General features: G+C 42.3%; 1 protein-coding gene across 1 annotated transcript in view; it reads right to left on the reverse strand.

Moving 5' to 3' along the window:
- Positions 1 to 22,046, reverse strand: part of dnah6 (dynein, axonemal, heavy chain 6) — a 158,021-nt gene that overhangs the window by 100,354 nt on the left and 35,621 nt on the right. The window contains exons 32-38 of the mRNA XM_037532616.1: positions 21,725 to 21,892; positions 20,982 to 21,130; positions 19,622 to 19,729; positions 15,312 to 15,867; positions 14,314 to 14,436; positions 6,355 to 6,537; positions 2,030 to 2,173 (exon numbers count right to left, since the gene is read on the reverse strand). Coding sequence (XP_037388513.1) covers positions 2,030 to 2,173; positions 6,355 to 6,537; positions 14,314 to 14,436; positions 15,312 to 15,867; positions 19,622 to 19,729; positions 20,982 to 21,130; positions 21,725 to 21,892 — 1,431 coding nt within the window. The remainder of the gene's footprint in view (positions 1 to 2,029; positions 2,174 to 6,354; positions 6,538 to 14,313; positions 14,437 to 15,311; positions 15,868 to 19,621; positions 19,730 to 20,981; positions 21,131 to 21,724; positions 21,893 to 22,046) is intronic.

The raw sequence follows: 22,046 nt of genomic DNA on the forward strand, positions 1-22,046 counted from the left end.
TCAGATGGGGAGTCTTTTGAAAGTCTTTTGGAGAGTCAAAGGAAGTCGTCAAATTATAAATAGAGCGTTCTGCCAAAGCGCGTCACATTCAGTTTAATGTCCTCTGCTTTGCCAGAACTTAAATAGCAGAGAGTCTGCCAGATGTTATCGTAAAGAGACAGTGACGGTAACATCATCATCAGGGAATGACAGTGTTGCTCAGGGCACAGCAGCATGATCAGTGGAGCAAGGAGTGCGCCATCCCCTTTTCATCAGGGAACTTTTAAACTGAGTAAAAAATGGATTTGCAGTGTAAATAATTTCACGACCGCGAGTTTTAAACAATTCTTTCTGCAGCGGGATTTGATTCACAACAAGGTATTTGCATCAGCTAGATTTATGGCATTTGAAGCATTCTACTGAATTAGTTAGACAAAAACATTATAAAACAAACATATTTCATGTAGGCGGAGCCTCGTTATAGCCACACCCCTGCATTTTGGGGCAGGACATGGGGCTGAGACCCTGTCCCTCTTGGCCACATGGTGAGCAGTTAGATCTCACTGTTTTGAAGTAAATGTGTCCCGAAGCCTGAAAATCAGTGTGGAACATTAAATATTGTCACTACCGAAACACATCATTTGTACAGTTAAGTAAACTGTTTCTGTTTTAATGAAAAAATGCTAATATTTTATGTGTGTGCAAACGTTCCAAGCTGTCACTGAAAGTCATGTACTGGCTAGTGCTTTTGAGTTCTGCAGAAAAATAGCTAAAAACATCAAAACCACTACTGAAACTTTTGGCATTGCTTTGATGGTGTTACAAATGTTTCATTTGTGACAAAATGTAATGTTCAATCATTATAAAACATAATTAAGGTATAGGATCAAAACAAAATGATTTCAGTCTAAAGTCCCAGTCAGTTAAAAGTTTAAAATGCGTTTTTAATTCTGGCTTTGAACCAATTCTGTAGAATGATCTATCCTTAATAATCTGTTGTAAACAGTTAAAAGTGGTAGTTTTTGTCTATAAGCGATCTTTTTGATAACCTCATAAAATGAGCTAGCTCTACAGATACGCCAGCAAGCTAGCTAGTTAATGCAGCAATAACTAGATAGGTAGTTAAAACCGGGTAATTTTCAGCTAAAGATCCAGAGATAACTAGCTAAAGTTATTGTAGTGTAGCTTTTGGCTAAAGTGAGTTGGTTAGCTACCAATAGCTATAGGCATCTAATGCAGGGTAGTTTATAGCTAAAGATAGCTGGCTTGTAAGTGATAACAAGCTACTTAGTTCATGTACTGTAGTTTTTAAATAAAGTTAGTTGGCAAGTTAAATATGAAATCTAGCTGGTATTTAATGCAGCGCAGCTTTATCTATGCAATCTATGTTGTTAATGCAGAGTAATTTCCAACTAAAGTTACTTGGATAACTAATGGTAATGCATTTAATGCATCTAAAAGCTACATTACTAAAAAAATATGACATGAACGGTTATGAATGCGCTGTTTGATGACATCGAGACACTGTTTCACAATAGTTTTGGGAAAAGCTTTTGGGCTAAATTTGTAAAGGTTCACAGAGGAGTGGTACATGCAGACTGCTGTAAAGCAAAGAAGTTCCCAAAGAAAACTTTTTTTTTTTTAGATTTACAACTTTCAACATCATCTATAAAAAAAATAACTATATATAAAATATTTTGAAAATTATACTAAAATAAAATAACTAAAATGACACTGTAGTTATAAAATAAAATAATAATGTAGGTTTACTGGTTGTTTTAAATAGTAATTAAAAGGCTGCATGTGCCTTACATAGTTTGCCACCACTGGTCCCTATCACCACCACTGTAAGGTAATCAGTACGTTCCTTCCCAGAGAACCATTCCACATCAAACCATCCTGAACGTTTATCGTAACGACTGAATTAGGCAGAAATGTTGAACAATGAAGGTGTTAGTGGAGAACTTCTTATTGTAATGTTTCACAGACAGTCTTTGCTTTCACACATATGGAGCTGGTCTTAGATCAGCTATAATAGAGCTGCTTTTACCTTGGCATCATTGTTGTCCTCAAACTGCTGCCTGACGAAGGTGTCAAAGGCATCCCAGCAGCTGTCTGTCAAATTGCCCCCCACCGCCCACAGGTAGCAGAAGACGAATGTCTGGCAGAGCACACTGTTCAGCCTGCTGGAGTCCTGTTGACACGCACACACAAACGTGCGTTATTGTGACACTACAGTACAGGCAGCAGAATGTGCAAATAACTGTCATTACACATCAGAGGACATTTCAAATGTGCTCACTTGTGCCTGAGGTCGAGACGTTCACTCGTTTCCATCATGTCATTCTGCACCCAGGGGATATGAACTGTGTCGTTTTTTTTTTGTTTGTTTGTTTTTTTTAGGGGGGGGTGTTGTTTGTTTTATGCATTTTATATGGATGCTTGAGTTGTGCTACATTCTTATTTCCCATCATACAAGTTTCAAGTTTCAAGTTTATTTGTCATTTGCACAACATGTCAGGACATTTATGCATTGAAATGCTTGTGGTGAGGCTCAGCTAATCACTCTACAGAAAGTAAAAATAAAATATAAGAAAAACAAACTGAAATATATTAAATAAACACAAAGTATACACAAAATATAAAGACAATATACGTTTTAAAGTGAGTTAAGTGAGTTAGTGCTATTGTTCTTTAAAGTGGCTTAGTGTTAAGGTGTTATTGTCCATAGCAGAGATGATATGATATAATAATGATGCTGATAAAGTGACTGAGTGAAGTGGTAGCAGGGGAAGGAGTCACAGCTTCACAGCTTGTTCAGAAGCCTGACAGCCTGTGTGTAGAAACTGTTCATTAACCTGGTTGTTCTAGCCTGTATACTGTGAAATCTCCTGCCTGATGGCAGGATGGTGAACAGGCAGATTGCTGGGTGGCTTCTGTCTGACCAGATCTTTTTGATCTTCCTGAGGCAGCAAGACTGGTCGATGTCCTGTAAGGCTGGTAGTTTCTTGCCTGTGATGGCTTCTGCCGTCCTCACTGCTCCTCTAAGGGCCTTGCGGTCACAGGCGGTGCAGCTGCTGTACCCGACAGTGATGCAGCCCGTGAGGAAGCTCTCTATGGTGCACCTGTAGAAGTTGGTGAGGATCTGAGGAGGCAGACCAAACTTTCTGAGCCTAGTGTTGGTGTGGAGGGACCAGGTGAGGTCATCAGTGAGGTGTACGCCGAGGAACTTCACACTGCTGACTCTCTCCACTTCGGCTCCATTGATGAATAGGCAAGAGTGACCACCCCTCTGCAGCTTCCTGTAGTCCTCAACCATCTCCTTTGTTTTGCTGATGGTGAGACAGAGATTGCAGTCATGGCACCACTCTGACAGCGTGCTGACCTCATCTCTGTAGGCTGTTTCATCTCCATCAGTGATGAGGCCTAGGATGGTGGTGTCATCGGCAAACTTGAAGATGATGTTAGAAGTGTGTTCAGCTACACAGTCATGTGTACGCAAGGAATACAGGAGGGGGCTGAGCACACATCCCTGGGGAGCCCCTGTACTCAGAGTCCATGTAGAGGAGAAGCTGTTCCCAACTTTCACCACCTGGGGTCTGCTTGTCAGGATACCAGTATCCAGTTGCAGAGATGAGAGTGTGTGAGAGCATTGTGTATTGTTAATGCAATGGCATCTGTGGATCTGTTGGAGCGGTATGCAAATTGGTGAAGGTCCATGGTGGCTGGAAGTGTTGAGCAGATGTGAGCTTGGACCAGCCGCTCTAAGCACTTCATAACTGTAGATGTCAGTGCAACAGGGCGGTAGTCATTCAGGCAGATGACACGATTTCTTGGGGCCTGGAAAAATTGTGGTTTCCTTAAAGCACTTGGGAATCACTTGGGAATAACCACTCATAAGGAGAGGTTAAAGATGTCAGTGAAAACCTCAGCCAGCTCATTGGCACATGCTTTAAGTGCATGGCATTGGACTCCATTGGGACCAGGTGCCTTGCGTGGGTTAACTGCCCTGAAGGATCTCACCACCTCAGTCAGGGTAATGGCTAGAGTGCAGCTCTCCTCATTTACTGGCATTTTCTCAGCAGGTGAGGTGTTAGTTGCCTCAAAACGAGCATCATGAGCATTAAGTTCATCTGCAAGTGAGGAGGAAGAGCCCCTATCACAAATCACACCTACTTTGTAGTCAGTGATGGTGCACAGGCCACTCCACATACTTCTGAGATCAGAGCGAAGATAGTTGGATTCCACTCTGTCCCTGTAGCTCCTTTTGGCTGGCTTGATGGTCCTTTGAAGGTCATATCTGGCCTTCTTGTAGCTTGCTGGGTCACCAGAGTTGTAGGCAGCTGCCCGAGCTCTTAGTTTGGCTCGAACTTCAGCATTGATCCAGGGTTTCTGGTTGGGAAATGTTCTGACATAGATTTTCGGTACAATGTCTTCAGTGTATTTATTGATGTAGCTTGTGATGGAGTCAGTGTATTCATTGATGTCTGTGCCAGCCGCATCACGGAACATCTTCCAGTTGTTTGTATGCAGGCAGGAGAAGAATAGAGGTGTGATCAGCTTTGCTGAAGGGGAGAAGGGGTTTGTAACTGTCCTTGACTATGGTGTAGCAGTGGTCAAGAGTCTGTTCTCCTCGGGTGGGAAATTTAATGTGCTGGTAGTATTTGGGCAGAACCTTCTTCAAGTTTGCCCTGTTAAAGTCCCCAACCACAATAAAAGCAACCTCAGGGTTAACGTCTCGTACAAAACTTCCAATGCACGTGACTATCTGCCTGAGGTGGGATGTACACTGTAGTTAGACTGACAGAGCTAAAGTCCCTGGGCAAAAAAAGGGCCGAACTTTGACTGTTATGAGTTCAATGTCTGGAGAGCAGTGACTGGCTAGAACCGCTACATCTGTTCCCCATCGAGAGCTCACCATAGCACATACCCCGCCGCTTCTGCCCTTACCAGAGTCCAGAGTTCTGTCTCTTGATATCATAGTCAGCGTTCAGCTTGTCTACTTTGTTCTCCAGCGACTAAACATTTGCGAGCAAAATGCTTGGAAGTGGAGGATTGAAGCACCTTCTCCTTGTCCTGTATAATATCCCAGCGCGTCTGCCCCTCTTGTGCTTCCTCCTTCTTCAGGGGTTCTTTAGTAAAGAAAATAGTTCTATATAGAACCATGAACACTCAAAGAACCCATCTATTGCTATGATGCCAAGCTAGTAATAATAGAAAATGTTCTATATGAAACCATCTATAACATATTCTCCATCAATCTGAAGAACGATTTCATTTCTTGAGTGTTCTATATGGTTCTATATGGTTCTATATAGAACTATTTTCTTTAATAAAGAACCTTTAAAGAGCCATCTGTGAAAGTTCCTAAGTCAGAATATCCCATCATTAACCATAAACCATTTTGTTTAACCATACAGTTCACTGTTTTGAGAAGGTAAATACATAGTGAACTTTAAGGTTGTCATTCGTATCACTATTGTTATCACTGTTATCACTGTTATACTATTACCTTATTTTTACCACTTTGTAGCCTCAATTAGCAAAATCATAAAAACTATGCTAATAAATAGCAGGTTAACAGGTTAAAAGATAATAACTCATAGGCTTAACCGCTACTCCATGAATTCAATGTTAAGAAGTGAATTAAGGTATTTCCTGAATAATTCAAGCAATAGGAAAACAAAAGAATATGTTACTTGACTGTCTTATATGCTGCAAATGTCAGTGTTAGTGGTTAAAACTAAGTGTGAGAAAACAAATGTTTAGCTTGATGATAAGACAATACTAGAAAATCACACAGAGGTGCTGCTAGTGGAAATGAACATTAGCAATGTGGTGGTAATTCAGTGAGCAAAATCTACTTATAAGGCAAAGGTTCACTGCATCATAGCATCACTGCTATGTAATGTGATTTGTATTATTATATGACAAAAACATAAAGTGTTCATGAAATGATTGCATTATGCATGGATGAGTGAATTTTTTTTCTTCTTTCAGCAGTGCATGGTTGCCTAAGCTGGACATTGTGATTACTATTAACTGTAACTCAAAAATTTTATTAGAGTAAATATAGTATTATTTTTGCAACTGCTTTATGAAAGCAATAAGCCACTGGATGCTGTGAATTACAGTGATTTTATCTTGGGTAAAGGGAATTAATAAAGCAGTAAAACATAGCATTTCCAAAACAATGCAACGTTATATTAAAACGGGCTACTTGGATATAGTTTGAAGCTCTTCTGGTCTGAATTTCTAATCAGGCTGCGCTGACCCATTCTATTAAAGGGCATGAATACGTCGGGCAGTTTCATTTTGAGGTAGCATGTGCAGAATATTAAATCACATTTCATATATGAAGGAGGTGCAGCATACCATTTTAAGGCTAGGAGAGCCCTCGCTGAACAGCAGTGCCTCCAGCAGGCAGCAGAGGGTGGTGACTTTGCTGATGTCCACCTGAGCCATGGTCTGCACACAGCGCTTAGACACGAACTGGAGACCCTTCTCTACATACTGCTCAAACAGCTCCATCAGGTACACACGCATGGGCTCTGTGATCTACACATACACACATAAACACACACACATAAACATCAAAATTTGCATGTGGGGACACACATATGTCCCTTATGAGTTAAATATATGTAATATATTTTATTACCATTACCTATATGTAATGGTAATATGTTCCATATGTATTATATATGTAAGCATCTATACTTAATTATATGTGCCACTTGATACAACTGTGGTGAGGAGAAAAGCATCTCAGAATGCATAACAAGTTGAACCCTGAGGTGGATGGGCTACAACAGCAAAATACCATGTTGGGTTCCACTTCTGTCAGCCAAGACCAGAGAGCTGAAGCTGCAGTGGGCACAGGCTCACCAAAATCGTATTAGAAAAACATGGCCTGGTCTGACGAATCTCGATTTGTTCTGAGGCACACAGACGGTAGGGTCAGAATTTAATAACAACAGCGAGAATCCATGGATCCAACCTGCCTTTTGTCAATGGTCTAGGCTGGTGGAGGTGGTGTAATGGTGTGGAAAATGTTGCTTTGGCACACTTTGGGTCAATCAATACCAATTAATCATCGCTTGAATGCCACAGCCTATTTAAGTATCGCTGCTGACCATGTGCATCCCTTCATGGCCACGATTCACCCATACTAATGGCTACTTCAAGCAAAGCTAAAGCCATCTCAAACTGGTTTAATAATTATGAAAAGTTCAATGTTCTTCAGTGGCCTTCCAAGTCACCCTATCCGAATCCAGTAAAACACCTTTAGGATGTGGTAGAACGTGTGATTTGTAACATGAAAGTGGTACAGAGACTTGATGTTTTTCAGAGCTGAGTGTATCCATTCAGATCTGAGCCACTTTCATATGTGCTTCTACATACATATCCAATTTTTTGTAGACATGCAACCTTAATGAGAACGACCAGATCAGAGTGCATGTGATTATTTTGGCCACCACACATGCAAGTATTACTATCACCATCCTGCGTTCACAACGGCAACTGCAGCTTGAAGCTTCTGTTCGTAAATAGCAGCAACATTAAAGCATTTGGTCTTTTTTCACCATCTCCCCTAATCAAGAACAGCTGAGTGCTACACAGGGCTAATGTCGTTTGCAGTGAAGGCCTGTGCTGCTCATTCGCTCATTTAATGCTGTTGTTCGTGATGCACATGGATGATTCACGTGATGCTGTTGATTAGCATTGGAGTACTCAGGTCATTTAAGGGCGCAGGTTCATTCGCACTGCATACAAATATGGGCCACAAACAAAGACAAAAGTGAACCATAAAGGCAGAAAGATGAGAGCCGAGCAAGAAAAGCATATGTAATACTAAAAAGTCCCATATATATTGAACTAAAAGTTCATGAATGCTTCTACTTTGCTATTTCTTTTTTCGATGTAATAAATTTTTTCTATTACAAATCATATTATCACCATAACAGTCTGAGTGAATAATAGAATCTTTAAAATATCTACTTGAACAGTGAAAAAGTGCTGTGAAGTGACAATGTTAATAGCATAAAAAAATAATGGCATGCATAATTTGTATTAGCTGGCAGATGGTTCTAGGCCTTTTGAAGAACCTGCCACAAAATCTCAGCAGACTTTCACTGTCTCACTTCTGTCTTTGCTTTAAATCCCAGACCACCTCAATGATGTTGAGATCAGGGCTCTGTGGGGGGATATATCATCTGCTGTATGGCGCCTTGGTCTTGGTTTTGCTGCAGATAGTTTGTTATGACATTGGCCTTGTGTTTGGTGTCACTGTCCCGCTGAAGAATGAATGTGGACTATATCCCACGCGTTCTTGATGATATTGCATGATGGATAAGAATCTGCCTGCCTCTCAGCAGTGAGGGAGGCACTAATTTTGATCAAACAACCAACTCCATTTGAGGGAATCCAGGCTCAAACCAGCAGGAAACCTCCACCATGCTTCACTGCTGAATGCAGACACTGACCCACATAGCGCTCTCCAGCCTTTTGGCTAACAAACTGCCTTTTGTTTTAGCCAAACATTTCAAACTCATCATTTCAGAGCACCAGCTGCCACTGTTCTAACTCAGGTCCTTGTGTTTCTGTACATATATGAATCACTTGGCTTTGTTTCTCTTACAGCTGTGTGGCTTTTTGGTCGCAGCTCTTCTATGAAGACTACTTCTTACAAGATGTCTCAGGACCGTGACAAGACCCTGTGGGTCCTAGTGGTTCCTGCCAGTTCTGAGCTGAGAGAGGTGCTGGACATCATCTGATTTCAAAGAGAAGTAAGCCTGATGTACCTCAAATCTTCTGCACTCAGTTTCTGTGGTCAACCACTGCATTTCAGGTCCTCAACTTTGCCTAATATTTGTGCAGCAGACCTTAGACAACACATCTGGAAACACCTATCTGCTGTGAGATTTCTGCATGGAGGAGGCCTCTCTATTGCAGGATGACCACCTAATGTCCTGCTACTCTGCTCACTCCTGCCTTAGCGTAAGATTTAAAGATTAAAGTGCCACATCTACTACAATGTCACCATTTTAGTGTCCCTATCCGAGTTTTTTCCCTCTACACAGCTGTTTCTGTTTCAGTTAATCAGCTGATCTGCACATAATGTTGCTGATCATTAACATTTGCTTGTTATATTTGTTCTATTATGCACTGGGCTTTATGCCTACAAAGACCTGAAGGGTTTTTACCTAGAAATTGGTCCGTTATGTATAACGTTACTTTTTTGAAGACATAGCAAATGTAATGTTTAGAAATGTAAAATATGCTGTTTTCTACTGACACACTAATGCAGACTTAAATTATTCAGTTTGCCTTAGTTCATCTTAAATGAGCTCAGGCCCAGAGGAGGCAGCAGTGTTTCTGGATTCTGTTTAGATAATGGTTTTAGGATGCAGTGATTTCCACTATCAAATATCTATTCTTACTGCAAATTTGAAATGTATTAACATGATAATAATAATAATAATAATAATAATAATAATAATAGTAATAATAATAATAATAATAATAATAATAGTAATAATAATAATAATAATAATAATAAACCTCTCCTTGGATCACCACCTTATCGTGGTGGAGGGGTTTGCGTGCTTGAGTGATCTTAGGAGCTATGTTGTCTGGAGCAAAAGCTCCTGGTAGGGTCTCCCATGGCAAACTGGTCCTAGGTGACAGGTCAGACAAAGTGTGATCCATAATAACCCCTATGAAGACAGAAAAACAGGACTTGTGTACCCTGCCCGGAACAGGGTTACCGGGGCCCCACCAATGGGAGGGGCAGTAGTAGGGGTTCGGTGCATTGTGGATCGGGCAGTGTCCGAAGGCGTGGGCCTTGGCGTTCTGATCCTCGGTTGCTGAAACTGGCTTTTGGAACTTGGAACGTTACCTCACTGGCAGGGAAGGAGCCTGAGTTGGTGCGCGAGGTTGAGAGATACCGGCTAGATATAGTCGGGCTCACCTCAACACACAGCTTGGGCTCTGGGTCCAATCTCCTTGAGAGGGGCTGGACTTTATTCTTTTCTGGAGTTGCCCATGGTGAGAGGCGGCGGGCAGGTGTGGGCTTTCTCATAGCCCCTCGACTCGGTGCCTGTATGTTGGGGTTTTCTCCGGTGGACGAGAGGGTAGCTTCCCTACGCCTTCGGGTTGGGGAACGGGTCCTGACTGTTGTCTGTGCTTATGCACTGAACAGCAGTTCAGAGTACCCAGCCTTCTTAGAGTCCTTGGGAAGGGTGCTTGAAAGTGCTCCTCCTGGAGACTCTATTGTCCTACTGGGGGACTTCAACGCTCACGTGGGCAATGACAGTGAGACCTGGAGGGGTGTGATTGGGAGGAATGGCCTCTCTGATCTGAACCCGAGTGGTGTTCAGTTTTTGGACTTCTGTGCAAACCACAGTTTGTCCATCACGAACACCATGTTTGAACACAAGGATGTCCATAAGTGCACATGGCACCAGGACACCCTAGGCCGCAGTTCAATGATTGACTTTGTAGTCGTGTCATCGGACTTGCGGCCATGTGTTTTGGACACTCGGGTAAAGAGAGGAGCTGAGCTGTCAACTGATCACCACCTGGTGGTGAGTTGGATCAGGTGGTGGGGGAAGATGCCGGTCAGACCAGGCAAGCCCAAACGCATAGTGAGGGTTTGCTGGGAACGTCTAGCAGAAGAACCTGTCAGATTGATCTTCAACTCACACCTCCGTCAGAACTTTGACCAGATATCGGGGGAGGTGGGGGACATTGACTCAGAATGGGCCATGTTCCGTTCCTCCATTGCTGAAGCGGCTGACTGTAGCTGTGGCCGTAAAGTAGTTGGTGCCTGTCGGGGCGGTAATCCTCGAACCCGGTGGTGGACACCCCAGGTGAGAGATGCCGTCAAGCTGAAGAAGGAGTCCTACCGGGCATGGTTGGCCTGTGGGACACCAGAGGCAGCTGGCAGGTATCGACAGGCCAAGCGATCTGCGGCTTCAGTTGTTGCCAAGGCAAAAACCCGTGTATGGGAGGAGTTTGGTGAGGCCTTGGAAACTGACTTTAAGTCGGCTCCGAAAAGATTCTGGCAAACCGTCAGGCGACTCAGAAGGGGAAAGCAGTGTGCCACTAGCACTGTATATAGTGGAGATGGTGTGCTGCTGACTTCAACTGAAGACGTCATTGGGCGGTGGAAGGAATACTTTGAGGACCTTCTCAATCCCACCGACACGTTCTCCAGTGAGGGTGAGTCTGGGGACATGGGAATAGGCTTGTCCATTACTGAGGCCGAAGTCGCTAAGGTAGTTAAGAAGCTCCTTGGTGGCAAGGCTCCAGGGGTGGATGAGATCCGCCCTGAGTTCCTCAAGGCTCTGGATGTTGTGGGGCTGTCTTGGCTGACACGTCTTTTCAACATTGCGTGGACATCGGGGGTGGTGCCACTGGCTTGGCAGACTGGGGTGGTGGTGCCTCTTTTTAAAAAAGGGGACCGGAGGGTGTGTTCCAACTACAGGGGAATCACACTCCTCAGCCTCCCTGGCAAGGTCTATGCAGGGGTACTGGAGAAGAGAGTCCGGCTTATAGTCGAACCTCGGATCCAGGAGGAACAGTGCGGGTTCCGCCCTGGTCGTGGAACACTGGACCAACTCTTCACCCTCTCCAGGATTCTGGAGGGTTCATGGGAGTTTGCCCAACCAGTCCACATGTGCTTTGTGGATCTGGAGAAGGCATTCGACTGTGTTCCCCGGGGTATTCTGTGGGAGGTGCTTCGGGAGTACGGGGTACATGGCTCTTTGCTACGAGCCATTCAGGCCCTGTACAAACAAAGCTGGAGTTTGGTTCGCATAGCCGGCAGTAAGTCAGACTCGTTCCCAGTGAGAGTTGGACTCCGTCAGGGCTGCCCTTTGTCACCGATTCTATTAATAATTTTTATGGATAGAATTTCTAGGCGCAGTCAAGGGATGGAGGGTGTCCGGTTTGGTGACCTCAGGGTCACATCACTGCTGTTTGCAGATGATGTGGTCCTATTGGGGACATCAGGCCATGAACTTCAGCTTTCGCTGGATCGGTTTGCAGCCGAGTGTGAAGCGGCTGGGATGAGAATCAGTACCTCTAAATCCGAGACCATGGTTCTCAGGCGGAAAAGGGTGGAGAGCCCTCTCTGGGTCGGGGATAGGCTCTTGCCTCAAGTGGAGGAGTTCAAGTATCTCGGGGTCTTGTTCACGAGTGATGGTACAAGGGAGCGGGAGATTGACAGGCGGATTGGTGCTGGGTCAGCAGTGATGCGGGCTCTTTACCGGTCTGTTGTGGTAAAGAAAGAGCTGAGCCATAAGGCAAGGCTCTCGATTTACCGGTCGATCTACGTTCCCACCCTCACCTATGGTCATGAGCTTTGGGTAATGACCGAAAGAATAAGATCGCGAATACAAGCGGCCGAAATGAGTTTCCTCCGCAGGGTGTCTGGACTCTCCCTTAGAGATAGGGTGAGAAGTTCAGTCATCCGGGAAGGACTCGGAGTAGAGCCGCTGCTTCTTCACGTCGAGAGGAGCCAGCTGAGGTGGTTCGGGCATCTGGTTAGGATGCCTCCTGGACGCCTCCCTCGGGAGGTGTCACAGGCGAGTCCACCTGGGAGGAGACCCCGGGGAAGACCCAGGACACGCTGGCGCGACTATATCGCCCAGCTGGCCTGGGAGCGCCTCGGAATCCCCCTTGGAGAGCTGGTGGAAGTGGCTGGGGAAAGGGAGGTCTGGGCTTCATTGCTTAGGATGCTGCCCCCGCGACCCGAACCCCGGACAAGCGGAAGATAATGGATGGATGGATGGATAATAATAATAATAATAATAATAATAATAATAATATGTCCCATGTGTATAATATACACCGATAGGGCATAACCTTATGACCACCTGCTTATTTCTACGCTCATTGTCCATTTTATCAGCTCCACTCACTATATAGTTGCGCTTTGCAGACACAGCAGTGCTACTGGAGTTTTTAAACACCGCAGTGTCACTGCTGGACTGAGAACAGTCCACCAACCAAACATATACAGCGTCAAGTGGGCAGCGTCCTGTGACCACTGATGAGGATGACCAACACAAACTGTGCAGCAGCAGATGAGCTATCCTCTCTGACTTTACATCTACAAGGTGGATCGACAAGGTAAAAGTGTCTAATAGAGTGGACAGTGAGTGGACACTCCAGCTGCACTGCTGAGTCTGATCCACTTGTACCAGCACAACACACACTAACACACCATAAATACAGGATAAGAAAAAACATTTTCTTAATTTTACTGTAAAAAAAATTCAAAGTCATTTTGGAGCATTTCTATTGGTCTGTTAATCACAAAATATTCACACAATGAAAAGAACAGCATCTGTTTACATCTGGAGGGACATGAACTTTGACAGTGTTGATATATATGTGCTATATATTTATGAATATCCACCAATATATTGCATATGCCTGATGTATTTCAGATATTTCAGATATCATATTTGCATCTATCTGTAATATGATTTCTGAACCTAGGCAGTTTAGTCACATCTTAAGCCAGCTTCCGTGTCTACATACCCAGCAGTAAATCAACAGCATCACATTCCTACAATGAAAAATAAATTATTCCACAATGCAACCTAATTATCTCTGCAGGTAGTGCTTTGCTGAATCAGAGAAACTGACTCACTGTGTTTTGTTGTAAAGTTGTAAAGTTCATGTGTTCCCTGAATGACTCTGAAAGTGCTGATTAAAGGAATACATCACTGCAGGAACACCAGTGTGGCCAAAGATGAGGGGAGACCTGTTAGCCAAAGCTCATTCACATCATGCTCACTGTCTCCTGCTGGCTGATAATTACAGGCATTACCATTTCTTCAGTGCTCCTTTAAGAATCTTGCTAAAGCTTGTGAGTGGGAAGAACTCTCAAGCTAACATATCAAAGTTAACATATCAAAGTCTAAGTCAGTTTACTTTGAGTAAAAAAAAAAAACAAAAACAAAGTGCTACTTTGGGAGTAATAAAACACCTCTGGGCCAAAAGAGGAGTCTCTGCTGTCTTTTCCGTCTGTCTGGTGTCCCTGCTGTGTGCTTTTGTTTTGGTTTCCTCGCTCCTCGCTGTGTTGCCCTTCAACAGGTATGTTTCAGAGCCTGAATGAGGCAATAAAACTCTCCTTGCTCCTGTCACTTTTCCAAAATGGAAAGCAACCCATCCAACACATTGTTGCATGGCTTATTTGCACCACATCCTGTGTGTAATTGCTTTAACACTGAGCATGCAAAATTTAAAAAAATGCCAAGTTATCTCTTCAGATGGGCATTTATATCCTGGCCAGATGAAGGTTTTGAGTGGGTTTACCTTCTCTGAGAGGCCTGCTAGCCATGTCTGCACATATGGCATCCACTTCAGCTCCTCAGAGTCTATATACACCATCCCACAACGACTGACTGTAGCTGGAGAGGCTACAGCTAGATCCTGAACCTGTGAGAGCGAGAGACAGAAAATGAGAGAGTGTCTGTTTATCAGTTCTATCTTAAACAGAGTGTGTGAAGAGTGTGATAAACAGAAATAGGGCAGGTGTTTGCGTGTGTGTTGAGTGCTGAGTCTAATCACGTTAAACAGTTTGTTCTAAAATTCTGTTCAACAGGACAGTTGTGTGAGTGTGTGTATCAGTCTTATATCAAACAGTGTGCATGGGATCAACGTGATAAAAGCGCAGCATATCTGTGTTTTCTCTTTGTAGCTCTTAGAGAAGCTGATGTGCACATGGACTGGGTGATACATCACATGCACATACATATTTATAGACCAATCAGCCTTAACATTAAAACCACCTCCTTGTTTTTACAGTATTTGTCCACTTTATCAACTCCAATTACTATCTAGGTGCACTTTGTAGTTCTACAGCTACAGACAGTAGTCCATCTGTTTCTCTGCATGCTTTGCTATCTATCTGAGAGTTTTCTTGGTCTGCCAGATCCTTCCTTGACTTTCTCAGTGCCCCTTAACAGCCATTTCGCAACGATGTCAGACTGTGGAAATTGTGAGCTGGAAGCACTTTGATATGTTTCTATGTCTTCCTCTGTTTTGAAAGCATCAGTTACCTTCATTTTCAGATCCTCAGCAAGCTGCCTAGAGGAGCCTAAATTGCTGAATGCTAGCAAAAGGTTTAAAGAATTCTAAATGCCCTCAAAGCGTCATCAGCTGAGAATGACCAGTGAAAAACGTGACCTGCCTAACCACTCCTGATAAGTCAATTAAGGCCTAATGAGTTAATCTACCTCTGAGACTTTTCCACGTGCCACAATTGTTAGTGCTAGTATGAATGTCTATTTCCTACCCACACTCCACCTCACCTCAAACATCATGTGGATGGAGGGCGTGAGCTTGATCCTCTCGCTGTTGGCCAGGCACAGCATCTTATTATCATCCAGCACCGTGTTCATGTTCTCAATCCACAGCGCATCCACTGGCCCATCACTGATCACCCACTTGTGGTCATCACTGGGGTCGTTGACCCCCGCCCTCACGCAAAGCGCCATCAGTCCGTCCCTCCACTCCAGAGTCAGCGGGTTCACCTCCCCATACAGCTCCCCCATGCTGACGGACTTGGGGTTCAGCACATAGGTCTTTACTGGGAGGTAGAAGGAGTTTTTGTGGCCAGCCTCATAGAGGGACTGCAGGGCGTCGGCCAGGACCCGGTATACGGTGGTCTTTCCACCTCCAGTGGGGCCCACCAGCATGACGCCGTGACGAACTAGCATGGTCTCATACAGCTGGATTACCTTACCAATCATACTAGGCAGAGGCTGAAGGGAGCGAGCACAAAGTGCAGCATGGATCGTGGACTGCAGCACACCATAATCGTGCTCAGGAATGGTCACTCCAGGGAAAAGATCAGACAGGATACCCCTATGAAGGAGGAGGGAAAGAGAAACAGGGAATAATTAGTTTTTATTTCCTAATGAATATTACCACACAGACATTTTTGTTCCTAAAATCTCCATTGGCTGAGCTGGTGCTGTAAAATATTCAATATATACAAACCTATGACCACCTTACAATAAACGATTGTAACGTATTAATGCACCTGAGGGTACTTATTCATTTTCCATCTGCTTGAGAATTAGTAAGGAACCATCATATTAACCCTTATTAACAATATAATTGTTGTTTTTTTGGTCTTTTTATGCCACGGTTTAGTAAGCTACCATGTAAACAGATTTTAAACAGTATTTTGTGCAATGTAAACAGGCTAAACTGCTCCTCCATTAATATTCAGTGTATTCATAACTATACAATGCAATATAAAAAGAAAAATGTTACCTGAATGTCTTACATGCCTTAAATGCCCCCTTTTCATTAGATTTGTCTTACTTTGTGAGAAAATGAATGTGTGCGTTGTTAGCTTGATGCTAACACAGCACAGGAAATAATAAAATATAATATTTACATAATGTAATGTAAGGCAAATGTAAGTTATAAATAATTGTAAATAATTACGATAAACCGTTCTTCCCAGAAGAAATGTATGTTAACATGGCCAAGCAACTATGGACTGCCTACAGGAGATACGAACTTTCACTGGATATTTCAGCAATTTTTTTAAAAAATGTAATGAAATGATGAGAAAATCATATTATCCAAGTGTTTAATGAAAAAACATTTGTTCATGTAGTTTCCGCTCAACAAATTACCACAACTATGACTATGAGCTTAAAATAGCATCACTACAGGATTTCCTGTGTTGTGTTAGCATCAAGCTAACAGTGCCACGCATTTGTTTTCCCACATTGTGTTTAGTACTAATTAAGACCCACCTAAAACACAGACATTTGAAGCTTGAAAGACATTCAAATAACATATTCTCTAGTTTTAATATTACAGTAAATCATTATGTAAATACTTCAGTTTAAAGCTGAACACTGAATATTAAAAGAGGAGCGGGCTAGCCTGTTAGCTACCTTTTAGCCTGTTACAGCCTACTATCTTTTAGCCTAGCTGTTAATAAGCTGTCAAGCTCTCAGCTTGAATTGATTCAAGTTCTAGTTAGTATTAGATTGCTCCCTTAACACAGTGGTTTTAGTCAGTTGGTGCATTAGAACAGAATTCAGGGCTTGTGAAGGGGTCTGCATCTATCAAGTATTTTACAATGGGTTTAAACACGGCTCATCAGATTTTACAGCTGGATCTGTTTTACTCGATTCCATCAATCATCACTTTCACCTTTCTACTTTCAGCATCTTACTTAGCAAACTTAGACATTTGAGTTTGTTTACTGCAAATCGGTGTGACACGGAGTGATACGTCTGTGGAATCTGAAAAAGGTGAAAACACATTTTAAATTCAAATCAGTCTCTTTATATATGGGACCAAAAAAAGCACAAACTGCAGTCAAACCCTCACTGAAGCTCTACCAAGAGCGCATTATAACTGAAAGGTTCATGGCTTGGAGCAGTACTACAATGCAGAAACATATCCTGCTGTGCTTTAAGTGGGTGATGTCTGAAGCTCAGTTAGGTCTATGGTGTGTGATGGTGTGTGAAAAAGCACATGGATGTGCACAAGAAGTCATGTGAGTCAGGCGCCAAGCTAATAAGCCACAAACTCTATATAGCCCTGTATATTTGCCGCAGGCTTATTCAGATGCAGCCCGTCATCATCAGATGGTGTGTATTTTGAGTTTGTTTCTCTGTACGGATATTACGGAACCGAGGAACGCTGCTCGTTCTCACTGTTTAGAGTTATTTAGTGCAGTCATTCCTGGAAAGATCTGGAACATTTGAAATGTGCAGCCATGTTATTTAGCACTGTAGATTCTAGACAATTCTAGATTTTATTGCATATGCACTCCAGCTGAAGGGTAATTTATTGGTCTGGTGGGTTTATTGAACTCATTGATGATATGTTTTGGTGTCGGAGTGGAGTATCAAATAGCTGCTTTCCTTGTGCTTCAGTTATAAATTAAAATGACATATCAGACTTGCACTTTCCACAGCGGTGGCCACTCACTGTCTGAAGGTTCAGCCACTTTTCTAGCCTACAGGAATGTAATTCACCTGTTGTTCATGTGTTTAGTCGCTTCACAACTATTTAACATGAGTTTATTACATTTCGGTAGTTTGCTGTTAGATATAATTTATGTTAATTGATGTGTTGATGTGTTATGTGTGATGGGTTAACCCCGGTATGACAGTGAAAGCTAGATATATCTGCAGACCTCTAATGTGATGTTCACCACAACCTTTTAAACCAGACAGCTCAAATCCATTTAGTTTAAACTGTAAAGCTCAACGCGCTCACAGGAGAACACTAACTGTGATCAGAAATCCAATTCAGATTTTACCTTGTTGGTCAAATGTTGAAATTTTTTGAATATTTGAATAGTCGGTTTAAAAAATCAAATAGCAAATTAGGATATTCAAAAATATAAGCTTTTCTTATTTTACCCATTCTCATATTTAAGTAACATGACATGTCTGAACTACAAGCGTCATTGGTGCAAAGCACCAACATGTACATCCAACAGTTCTGATGTAACGGGGAGCGAGGTTGTGGACGCATATGCGGAGATAAGTGACTTTTATTGTGGGCAAATCCAAAATCAGGGTCAAGACAGTCCAGGTTCATGTAGCCAAAGACAGATTCAGGTACAGACATGACGAGAAACACACCAAACAAATCCTAAACATCAAACACCAAACATCCAAACAGGTCAAACAACAAAGACCAGCGACAACTGGGGGCAAACACAGGGCTTACATAATAACAGGGTAAACGACGAACAGGTGGGAACAATCAGGGGTGGAGTCACGAAACGAGGGGGCTGGGCTAAAAAAACCAAAACCAAGAACATGCGGGCTAATTCTAAACATTTCACACGGATCCTCTAAATTGGTGGAAAGTGGAAAAGAACCTACACCTGCAGCCAGGGCAGCTAGCAAAAGCCCACTTGTGCATGCCAGCTGCGTCTTTCTGCAGCAGGAGCCATTCTCAACCATTCTCAACTCAAGCCTTAGCACGTCTACTTTAATATTTATTCATAGAAATGTAGAAACTCTACCAGTTATAGACTGTAGAGTTTATGAAAACTAACTAACTAACTAACTAACTAACTAACTAACTAACTAACATCAACTAAACTGCTAATGTTAATGTTTTACTTACTCCAAACACAAAAGGCTGCAGGTTACTGTAATATGAAATTTCATGCTCTGTTTAATTTGTATAAACATAAAAAGCTAAAGGTTACGTTTACTTTACTAGCGTAGAGTTATGTCTACTGTAATTAAGACGATAAGGCTTAATTATGCCCATCCCTAATTCAAATATATTCAAGTTTGAACCCTCAATTGCAGGTGACAATACCGCGATGCTAAATCTTGCTGTGCCTGTTATGAATCTCCTAATATTATGTAATTTTTGCAGCTAGTTACTGAAAATCTTTCCATGTTTTTTTTCTGCTGAAGTGCATTTGGCTATTCTGTATTCTCTCTATGTTTTACTTTAGAATTGACCTCTTGCTCAGGCCTCTACTGGCCTTGGTTGGACCCCCGACAAGTAATAAGTAAAAATGAAATAAATAAATAAACGAACAGTAAACCGGTGGGTGTTTACTCAAGATAACCTACGTTTATGAATGTGTTATCAGTGATGTAGTGTTTACCCAAAAAGCACAGCATCATCGGTGAGGAACTTGGGCAGGTTGGAGTCTCGCAGCGCTCTGATCAGCACCACCTCCTCACTCAGGTGGGGATTCTCTCGCTTCAGAGAACTGCAACACAAACATATACTCACTCGCTGAACGTCGACACATTTAACCTCAGCAAGGGGTCCTCAACACGTGAACTTGTGAAGGGCAGTTTCAAAGAATTCGACACATTACAAATCTTTTGTCTGTAATTTCTGATTTTCTCAAATGTCATGGGGCAAAAACGAAAACAAAGGACTTTCACGCTCACTTGGTTTCAAGAAAGAGTAGGTATGGTGCTGCAACATAAATAATGCCGATGAAGGTCAGTAGCCCTTTCACAAATATTATCAGGGTTAGGCTGGTTCAGGTTAGTCAGTCAGATGGCGTGACTGAATGAAAATTCTTGAAAAAGTGTTTTTTGAAAAAATCCCTGTTGATCTTTTTTTGAAAAAATCCCTTTTGAAAAAGTTCAAAGACCAACTTTATACACATGTCCAAGTAGAAAGGCTAGTTAATACAGGCTTTCAGTAGTTGTAAATCATTTTAAACGTTTTTATTAATATGTAGTTTCACTACTTCACATTTTTTGCATGGTAAATCTGATCATTCTGCTCTGTTGAGCTATGGCACAAATATCAACACACTGAATATATTCTTACAGATGCAAAAGTGCACATCATATGATTTTGAATAAGAATATATTAAAGGATCATTTTAAAAGCCTAGTCTGTGTCTTTGACTCAAATGCAGACCTCAAAAAGTATATTTGCATGACTCTTAATGAAACTGTCTAATCTAAGCCTGTATGTCTGCGAACTCTATAAACTTTGGTCCTCAAGAAATAGAAGTTGTTGTAAAACACACATTATTTTAAATGATTAAAATAAACAAATACTGATCCTATTACTACACACCTAACACTATACACTACACTATACACTGAAAATGCCAGTGTGCATCTGTACTTTTTGGGGGGGTGGATGTGTATATTTCATGGTCTGAGATGCTTTTCCAAATTTTCCAAAAAAACAGTAATAGGTCTTGGAACTGAAAGCATTTCTGTTCAAAATTAATTAGCAATTAATCAGGACCATTTTTCTTTTTCTTTTTTTTGTTTGAAAGCATACGCTAATCGTTTGCTTCTAATGGATTTTCTTTTGACAGTAACAATATGCAAAATGACTGAACACAGCAATGTGATGTGTGTGAAGAAGGCTTTTCATCTGGCTTTAACAGCAGTGAGCAAAGCTGGCCCGATAGCATGCCTTAGCCTGACCTTAGGGAGACTGCAGCAGGACTTAACCACGCTCAGACTGTTCTCAGATCAGCGTACCCGGCCATGACGAGAACGGATTTGACAGCCCTCATGCCAAAGTCGTAGTGGTCCTGCTGGGAGAGCTGTTCACTGCACAGTTTATACATCTGAGTCATCTTCCTCGCCAGAGTCTTACTGGACTCAAAGCCTTCCGAATATAAGATGACCTGCACAGTGAGAGAGAGAGAGATCAGATTAAGGCATAAAGCAGAGGCTTACCCAGAAGAAAGGGTGGAATGGTCAAGACCTGTGGACAGAAGACGGCCCATAGCCTACATTTTCTTGCATTATTTCTACAGGAAAACATTCACATTTCTTTTGTTTCCATTTTTAAACATATCTTCAGTTCAGAAATCTATGATTAACACTTATTTTAAAACACAAATGTTATCTGTACCGTCTATTTGCAAAAGAGGGTTGGAATTTGGCTCGGCTGAAGTTTTTTTCAATTAAAGTTCATGTCTTAAACCACATCAACAAGTCTGCACAACCTTCCTAAAGATCCGGATGCAGACTAAGCAGATTTAGGTCCAGCACTAAAGTAAAGAAGCTACATTTGAACGACAAACATGTCTTGGCTGATTTACTGCATCTAGGTTAAGCCCAAAAAAATAAACTGCTCATCTGTGATTACCAGCTGTAAACCTACAAAGTGCATCTTGATCTAAAATGGTCAATGAGTGTATGTACAAGGTATAAGCACCTAATAAACTGACAGCTTAGCATAAGAAACATATTCTTGGCCACTCCCGCATACACACCTCAGCGATGAGAGCGTAGTTGGGCACCATCATGGCGATGGGTCTGAACAGAGCTTTCAAGTTGTCTGGAAGTTCAGTCCTGCCTGCATAGCCTGGATTCATAGTGATGAAGGCCGCACACGTCATCACCAGCTTAATCTCTCTGCCCTCGAACATGAAGCGCGACAGCTACAAACAGAGACAAGCAGCAGGTCATTTGTCCCATTTATTCACTTTTACCAACATTTAGTAGTTTGTCAAATATCAGATTGCACGATTTCCCCTTTACCTGAATGTAAGTGCAGCTGATCAGCCGCTACACACGACGTATGTGAGTATTCAG

This window comes from Pygocentrus nattereri, chromosome 22 (genome assembly GCF_015220715.1).
Source record: "Pygocentrus nattereri isolate fPygNat1 chromosome 22, fPygNat1.pri, whole genome shotgun sequence".
NCBI classification, from domain to species: Eukaryota; Metazoa; Chordata; class Actinopteri; order Characiformes; family Serrasalmidae; genus Pygocentrus; species Pygocentrus nattereri.